Source organism: Mauremys reevesii, linkage group 2 (genome assembly GCF_016161935.1).
Source record: "Mauremys reevesii isolate NIE-2019 linkage group 2, ASM1616193v1, whole genome shotgun sequence".
Lineage (NCBI taxonomy): Eukaryota > Metazoa > Chordata > Testudines > Geoemydidae > Mauremys > Mauremys reevesii.
In genome coordinates this window covers 179,684,425-179,693,324 of record NC_052624.1, presented here as the reverse complement: position 1 = coordinate 179,693,324, position 8,900 = coordinate 179,684,425, and the positions used below count along the sequence as shown (strand labels likewise).

The 8,900-nt window shown below is 38.2% G+C and overlaps 1 protein-coding gene across 4 annotated transcripts in view; it reads right to left on the bottom strand.

Moving 5' to 3' along the window:
- Nucleotides 1-103: 103 nt before the first annotated feature.
- RANBP9 (RAN binding protein 9) overlaps nucleotides 104-8,900 on the bottom strand; it is a 59,112-nt gene continuing 50,315 nt past the window's right edge. The window contains exons 11-14 of one of the 4 annotated variants that reach the window (XM_039523574.1): nucleotides 6,514-6,587; nucleotides 2,897-3,048; nucleotides 1,819-1,930; nucleotides 104-953 (exon numbers count right to left, since the gene is read on the bottom strand). In XM_039523574.1, the coding sequence (XP_039379508.1) occupies nucleotides 823-953; nucleotides 1,819-1,930; nucleotides 2,897-3,048; nucleotides 6,514-6,587 (469 nt within the window). In that variant the 3' untranslated portion in view covers nucleotides 104-822. Of the gene's footprint in view, nucleotides 954-1,818; nucleotides 1,931-2,896; nucleotides 3,049-6,465; nucleotides 6,588-8,900 lie in introns of all 4 variants that reach the window. The other 3 variants (XM_039523575.1, XM_039523572.1, XM_039523573.1) reach the window with 3 other exon arrangements.

Here is an 8,900-nt window from a genome sequence, read left to right as displayed (position 1 = left end):
ATGGCTGGTTAATTATGATATCACTACATTTTATTGCAATATAGTACTCATTTAAGCACTTTTAAAAATGCAAGGTGTACAAAGATTAAATTAAGACTGTAAATTGACTAATATTTGGTTTTTATATAAATAGAGGTCGTAACCACACTGTGACATGTAATACTGTTATTATACAACAGTTAAACTGGTGAGTCTATAACAGAAGTTGTCTGTAGTTAAAGAAAGTTGAAAAGACCATGTTAAAACAAAAACTACTAAGATCAACAGGTAGGGATTGTAAGTAGCAACAAACATATTCACTCAGCTCCTGAGTATTTCAAGTTTTACAGTACACATTAAAAAATATTTCTTCCCATCAACACTATATATCCAAACTATCAGGTGTTTATGCATTTTGCAAGTTACACTGATTGAACTATGTAATAATGAGGGTGGAGGTTGGCAAGTCATCCTGCTTGAAGTTTACATCACCCACATGCTAACACATCCACAACATTTTCTATTCTTCTGCCCCACCTCAAAGTGGTAGGATTTTTGGTTTGTTTTGAACAATCATTTAAAGAATTTGTAATTGTCAATTTGGATGTCTGACATTATCAGTGATACTTTTAACTCTTAGTTGTCTAAGAGGTTAAAGATGGAAAATTTCTCCTAACACTAAGTTAGAAAATCATTTGCATCATGCTGTAAACTAGGAAGCAACATAAAGCGACAGACCTGTCCTTAGTACATAATTAAAAGATCCAAATTCCAGTCAGCAGAGCTGATCTACCTCCATGTTGAATATGCCACAATACATACTTGAGATCTTCAAATGCATAGCTAGTGTAGATAGTCTTCCACTGTGGCAAATGCACACGACCCAATTCCCGAACGCGCCATCAATCCTAGACACTGTGAAGCCTGTCCCATTGCTAGGGCAAGTGGTGGCTGCTTTGGCAGATTGTGGGTCTCTGAAAAGATTCAACAATGCAGATGTGTAATAGATCTTTAAAAATTTAGCATGTAAATCACTTTCTAGGACACAGCACTAGGAATGGAGTTGGCATACTGGAACAGATCGAAGATCTACCCAGTTTCACACACTGTAAGCCTTTCAACTATACAGTAACAAACTGCGGATCTGTGATTTAGGTAAGTTTGGATGTATAATACAACATGCACATTTCATACTACTACTAATTGTTTGAAATCATTAACCTGTTGCATTTCCTTTGTGCATGAGGTTTTAGATATTTATCAAAAGATAAGTCTTGCTGTATGATGAACTGTGGTTGCCCATAAGCCATTATTTACCAAGTTACCACAGAATGGTTTCTGATACTGCAGCATTGCCTATACATGAAATAACCATTGCGATTATCAACTTGTACTGTAGTAATCTGAAAAATTGCTGACTTTAATGGTGAAAGGCGTATATACTCTGATACGCTCTCAGCTCTGAGAGAAGCAAAGCAATATAGTTGTGGCATTAATAACCATGAATGAGGACTGACCCCAATACCAGGGTTTTATGATAAATTACTGCAAAAGCAACATCACAGAATTTTATTCTGTTTCTCTTCTGCGATGCACTGTCTGTAATTCACAGGGCTGATGTAATCTGTTCAGTTTAGGGGGGGGGTTGGGTTGTCCATTGTGCCATGGGTCTTCAACACTCAAGTCTGTCAAAACTCTGGTTTGCGGATTTTGTCTCAGTTTATTTCAGGTACAGTGATTATTCAACTCTACCTATTGCAGAATACACAGTCATTTGTGCTTACAAGCACCACTTGCCTGAACAAACATGCCAAGAAGCAAAAAAGCATATATACTTACCAAGTATTGCACTATTAAGTACAGAGCACACAGGTTCTCTCTGTATTGGATCAAGCTGGTTTCCAACTGGACTGCTCCAAGGATCCGAATATGCAAGTAAACTGAATGCATCCTGTTAGAAAACAAAACTGAACACTAATCTTCCATCTAAAACTCACACGCTAGATCCAGTTAGTACTGACAAAGCTATTTTCCTCATTCATTCTAATCTAGAACTAAAATTTAGCTGTCTGCCATAAGAGGCTGCAAATGCACTTTGTTAATAAATCAGCATACAGAGATACCGTATGATATGGGCATGTGCCCAAAACTCTAAGAAAACTCAGCTCATGCCATTTAGCCCAGCAACCTGCAACTTCGTAATATTAGAAAAACCTAAAAAAGTTATTTTCAATGTGTGAAAAGGACTTAGATAAAAAGTATTGTGACAAGGAGAGCAAAAGAGGTTTAAAAACTGTATTTATAATACAGTGCTTGTTTCAGCTAGCAAAACTCAATATGGTTTTTGTATGGGAATTATTTTCCACCAGTCTCATGTAACAATAAAAAGCAGATGGAGAAATTATAAGGAAAAAAAAACCTGACAAAAAGATTTTCTCTATGCTTCCCACCCACCCAAAGAGAGAAAACATTTCACACACATGTATGCTCCCTTGATAGAGCACTCCGTGTTCTGCTTCTTCACTGGGTCCAATATTTACCCTACCGGAACTCAAAATGGCACATATGTAGTCCACATTCTAGATTTATTGGGAGGCAACTATGTGATTTATTGTATTTGAGGAGGATACTCTATGCCTTGTATTTTTAAATCTAGAAATTTTTAAAAAAGAATTTTTAACGTTTGTCACTTACCCTATTGCCAGAGTAATGTTCACCTTATATATTCAGACTATAAAACTGCTGTACAGAAGATGGGAAGCCATGCTCCTCAGAATAGAAAAATATTGCAATAGCTCTTATTTTCATGAAGGAAAAAAAAGAAGCAAAAAACTCTCTTTGGTCAATGCAGCAGATATTGCAAAATTCCATTTGGAAGTGCAGTCACCAAAAACACGAATGTAAAATATTGCCATACCTTCAGCATTTTCTTATTTGTTGTGTTTTTGCCACATTCTCTCCTTAGTTGTTCACTCATTGCCTGCAATTCTCTTCCAAAATGGATCATTCTTTCAATGGCTGCTTGGCTACCTCCACATAGTTGACGTCTTAACTGACTTGAGTCAACTTCTGCAAGAATGACAAACCATCATCACTAATACAGTATGGCAGTATAAATGTACGGTACTAATAAGTTTCTGCCAACAGATTAATTCATGTAATCAGGAGCAGATATGCGATCTCAGAATGAAAGCAATTCAGGAGCAGGATTCTTGGCACACTGTCTGGTGTACAGTACACAGCTGTGGAGCTATTTAAATAATTACTAAAGTCTCTACCTACAGAAATGGCATTAGTTTAACAGATTTAATTAAAATGCCCAAAAACCTCATGCATCTGGTTTAAAGACATGTTTAGTTAAACTGGTGCAACACTGAATAGACCAAGCCTAATGAGGAAGCCTATTCTCTACTGGGGAGAGGCGGCGGGGACGGGGCAACAATTCTAGTTGCCTGTTCACATTAGCACCCAGCATTACAAATTCGGAACTGTCAAAACAAGGAGATTAACAGATCAGACACTGCTACAGAGCTAACCCCAGAAACATACTTTATGTCTGCAAGTCCACTGTCACTTCATAGTCACTAGGAATCAACAGGACCCTTGGGGAAAAAGCTAAAAATATTACAGCAGGCATAAATGTCAACTAATCTTAAGTCTCAGATCATAAAAGGGTACTGGCTAAAAACTAGAGTTTTTTTTAAATCTTATTTGAGCATTGAAAATTGGCACAATTACAGGTGATAGTACTTCCCACTTCTAATATTTTCCACCAAGGGATTTCAAAGCACTTTATGAACATTAATCAATTTCAACATGTTATGAGATTAGTGTTATCCCTGTTTTTACAGATAAATAACCTAAGGTACGGAGAAGTTAGCTGACTTACCAAGATTACATGGGTGGCTATGGAACAGAATTAAGATCTCCAACTCTGACTTGTGCTTTAGCCACAAAGCCATCCTCCCTATCCCTTTAAAACTAGTCTAGTCTGTACATAATTTGCTTGTGATAATAACAATCTAGCTTTCAATAGTGTTCAGCAAATTGTAAGAGTCATTTTTACCACAATTATCTTAGGTAAGTGAACTGTCACCTCCAAAACAGATCTCTGGTTACTTCAATCATACACTCATGTATACATTACTCTACAGAGAAATTGGAAAGAGTTCAAAAAACAAAATATCATAAAATAGTTCTCAAACTGTGGGGTGTAAAGTATTCTGGGTAGTCCAAGAAGCCACATTTCTTTTACAGAAGTGAAACACCCACGAGTCTTGAAGAAGCGATATCTGTTGCTAGCTGGAGCCCAGTCTAGGACTTGATTTTCCAGAGGCTGTAAACAACTAAATTAAAAAAAAGCAACTCTGTACCCTGTGCAGCTGTTTCATGTCTATCACAGAAAGCCTCTGTGGAAAAGGCTGCAAGAGAGTAAAGAAGTGGTTTTTCGAACACAAACCAGATCTTGTTATTCAGTTTCAGCAATGTAATATACAGGGTAAGACTGAGGATTCAGATGACTCTCTTTCAGTACTGGGAACAGAAGTACTGTGTTAGTTTACTAGGGAAGCTGCAGAACAGCACTAGTGTATGCTCTGAGACTGGAGCAGTTTCACAGATCTTTTTAAGAACTGTTGTACTCTGAAAGTCTACAAAAAAAATCCATATGTTTGTCTCACTTTAAGTTTAAAAAAAAATTTTTTTCCAACACGCAGCCCTGCAAATACAGGAATTGACTGTCAAACTGGATTCTCTCTGTCTCACACATGAGGAGTATGAAAGATTTAGTGAGGCCAAATTATGGCCTATTTACACCAGTGTAACCCTCAATGCCTTCAGCATGGTTGAACAGGTACATTTGATAGGACCTATAATTAAAATTTAGTTAACAACTTCCTCTTAGCTGTGCTGTCTCTAAAAGAAGCTGTTAAACTTACGTGTCACTCAAGTCAACAGGTATGAGTGCACACTGAACAGATCTGATGAGTAAGAAAGATTGGGCCATTTTTACATAGTTACTTTTTAACGTAGGACTATAAGTCAAATGTGGAAAATATGAAATTTCTCTTTTGTGGAAAGCAGAACCATTTCAAATCTCATCAACCCTTCCTGTTTCTGTCCATAGAAAAAGAAGATTGTCCTAAAACATCTCCCGAATTCTTTAGTGTAGGCCATTTTGGGGACCCCATCCTGAAATAAATCTTTCCTAAACCCCCTCTTCTGGCCTTCAAACCACCAACAACCACCACCTCTCCAAGCTCATCAGATGCAAGTTGCCCACATACCAGGAGACACCAACTCAAAGGAGCACCAGAACAAAATGCAAAACCTGCAAACATATCCCCACTGCTACAGCAGCAAAGAATCCTGTGGCACCTTATAGACTAACAGACGTTTTGCAGCATGCACTTGCATCCGAAGAAGTGGGTATTCACCCACGAAAGCTCATGCTGCAAAACGTCTGTTAGTCTATAAGGTGCCACAGGATTCTTTGCTGCTTTTACAGAACCAGACTAACACGGCTACCCCTCTGATACTTGACACCCACTGCTACAATTATCAATATACCTTTCCATACCTATAGGTCTCTACACATGCTTATCAAAACATGTGGTATACCTCATCTAGTGCACCAAATGCCCCAGTAACGACTATGTGGGTGAAACCTCAGACAATCACTACACTCTCGAATGAACTCTCACAAGCATAATGATAAAAGACAGACACCATATCACCTGTGGGTGAACACTTAAAGAGCTCCCTCTCTCAGTCCTTATCCTCCAAGGAAACCTGGACAACAGTTTCAAAGACAAGCCTGGGAGCTTATATTCATTACTCTGCTAGACACTAAAAATCAAGGACTGAACAGAGTCACTAGATTTATGGCTTATTACAACAATCTGTAATCCACTAAACAACCTCTCTCCTCCTGCCCCTCCCCCAGCTGCTGCCCCTTACTTCCTTTTCTCTCTATGAGAGGTATTAAAAGGCCACCTCATCTTGAATGGTCCCTTGAAATGTGTGTTAACTACTTATGCTAAACAATCTGTTCAAATCTTGTAGTTTCCCAGACCTGAAGAAGAGCTCTTTGAAAGCTTGTCTCTTACCAACAGAAGTTGGTCCAATAACAGATATTGGTTGTAATGCTATCAACTAAAGTTGAGTTTTCAGGGGGAAAAAAATCAGTGCTAACATCAATGAACTAAACAAAAAGCATGATGGTTTCCAACTGAAGTTGTGTGCCGCTTATTTGATTTTTTTTTTTTTTAAAGTATCTATTACAATATTCCCCTCTCCCCTGCTTGTTTTCAGATTAACATCATGCCAGATAGAGTTACGAGAGTTACATATAGTACAATACTAGCAAAATGGAAAGTTAAGATTTCAGTCAAGTCACTAATTTTCAATTTGGGAAGCATTGCAAGTAAAAACATAACCTTGTTGCCATCACTTTTTATTAAAAATGTAAGAAATATCACTGCAGACCCATTTCTGTGTCACATTCTTCCATTTCGTGATCATGTTTAGAACTACCATTTAGGAAGCCATTGGATGAAGTCTCTGCAACTCCATTGGAGTAGTGATCTGTTTCCATGTCTACATCACTGCTGAGAAAGAGGGGAAAAAACATATCACTAACTTCAAAAATACTTTGGTTTGCTTCTTCACTTTACAGTTTCACCTTAACAATTTCCTGTCTGCCCTAGTCAAAATATCACCTTTTAAATAATATCACATTGGATCAGTAACAATTAACCACAGATTTATTCACAACAACTAACTACACAGGCATCAGGGATTTTGGATTGCCCCAACCCAACAGCCAATGTGAAATACATTAACACTCAGCATGAGGTAGTACAGATCTCTGGTGCTATGAGATGTGAAAAGTTAATTTTACTATTTTGTTGAAATTTGTTAAAATACATGTTACTACATATAGCTAATTTAGAGATAATTATCAGAGATCCTAGTTTTTCTTGATAAAAAAAGATCTTGGATAAAAAAAATCTGTTTTTCCACGATTAAAATGAAAGGCTGACCTTCAGTTTCTCTAGCCATATTATGATGTAAATTCAATATGTTTTATTGATATAGTGGAACCCTGTTTACCCACTCTAATTGGGATCGGGGCCAGATCAGATAATCAAAACTTTGGATAATCCAGAGAGCTTCAGCCCGGTTGACGGGTCTCTGGTGAAACCAGAGCCCTTCAGCCCCAGTTTGGTTTATACGGAGAGCTGGATAATGGAGGCTTGGGTAAACGGGGTCCTACTGTATGTTTTTATTTTTTCACAAAATGTAAAAACTAAAGATTCGCTATAAAAATGCAAATTCCTCATTTTTTTGTGGCAAACTGATTTCTATGATCCCTGATAATTATACACAAAAATTCCAATGTGGGTTTTGTGCTTGGTCACAAGCGGTAGGAAGTATACTTCAACTGCTGAGCAGATCTGCTATTCCGGTTCTCTATTTTATTTTTTACACCAAGGGGCAAGCAAGCATGAAGCTTATTTGGAGAACACCAGCTTTAGGTAAAACAATGCAGTTCTTTCAGCAAGTTTCAGTTCATAGATTATTCACTCAGACTGGAAAGCAATACCAGAAATAAGACTTAAGGCAGAGGAACAGGGTTGGGGAAAGAACCAAAACCCAGTCAGCCAAAGCAGGCACAAGACACACAAGAATCTTGTTCAGAAAACACACGGAGCACAAGCCTGCATGAGAGATCTCTGCTTTTGTCCAGTGCCATGAACACTCTTTGGAAGCTGCATGTGCTCTGGTTGAACAGTGCCTTCAAGGGCTGGAGCCTCAGACAGACCCATATTTTAAAACGTATTTAGGTGTTGCAACATTTAAATGATTTAGGAGCCTAAATCTCATTTTCAAAAGGAATTTAGGCACTTAGAAGACACCAACAGGCAATGCCTAAATACCTTTAAAAATATGGGCCATAGTAACCGCATACTCCAGCTCATTCTATTATCAGTTATGAAAAGCACCATTTAAAGATGCACTTCCTCTCAGCCATTGGTTTTAAGGCTAAAAGAAATCCAGTTTACAACTAATTTCAATACTAGGGAATATTCAGCGCCTTTAACATCAGGAGAAAAAGGCCCCTTGTAAATGATGGGCTGTAGTGCATGTTACAAAAAGCTTCAAAAGGCGGGTTGGAGTTCATGGAGCTCTTTGGCAGAGACAACTGCTAAGACAAAACACTTCCTTGAAACAGAGACGTGTTTTTGGAACCTCATCTATTTATGCTAATTTTTTAATTTCTGGAGAAGGGACCAGAAACCATAATTGCATTAAAAAGGCAAGAAGAAAGCAACAGGGCTGTCGGCAATACATCTTCAGTGCCTGCACACAAATGCAAGGAGCATGCGGAACAAGCAGGATGAAGTGGAAGTCATGGTATATGAAGAAAATTACGACACTTGGTGGGACAACTTCCAGGACTGGAATACCAGCATTGAGGGATATAGCTTGTTCCAGAAAAAACAGGTACCACTGAGGGAAAATTTTTTGGCGACTATATGCAGGGCACGCACATACCTAACACGAAATGGACACGTGCAAGCACTCGAAGTAGTAGTTCCATATTTGTCATCATAACTGTTTCTTTATCAAAGACAGCTTTAAAAGTAAACGCTCCCCCTCCACCTGCTAGGTCCGTAAACACTTCCTGCACTCTCCAGTCTGGTTCTGTCCATCTCACCCAGCACCAGCAATAAACATTTTACAGGACAAATTAGGCTCGGTTATACCTATGCTATCTATCATTTTAGCATTACCATCTCTGACATATGCAAACCCATTAAAAGCAAAGGGGTCGCACACATCTAGTGCTTACAGCAAGCCATTGTGGTTATGTACTACATACAAGAGAATCCACAGTTCACTCAATCTTATCTGCA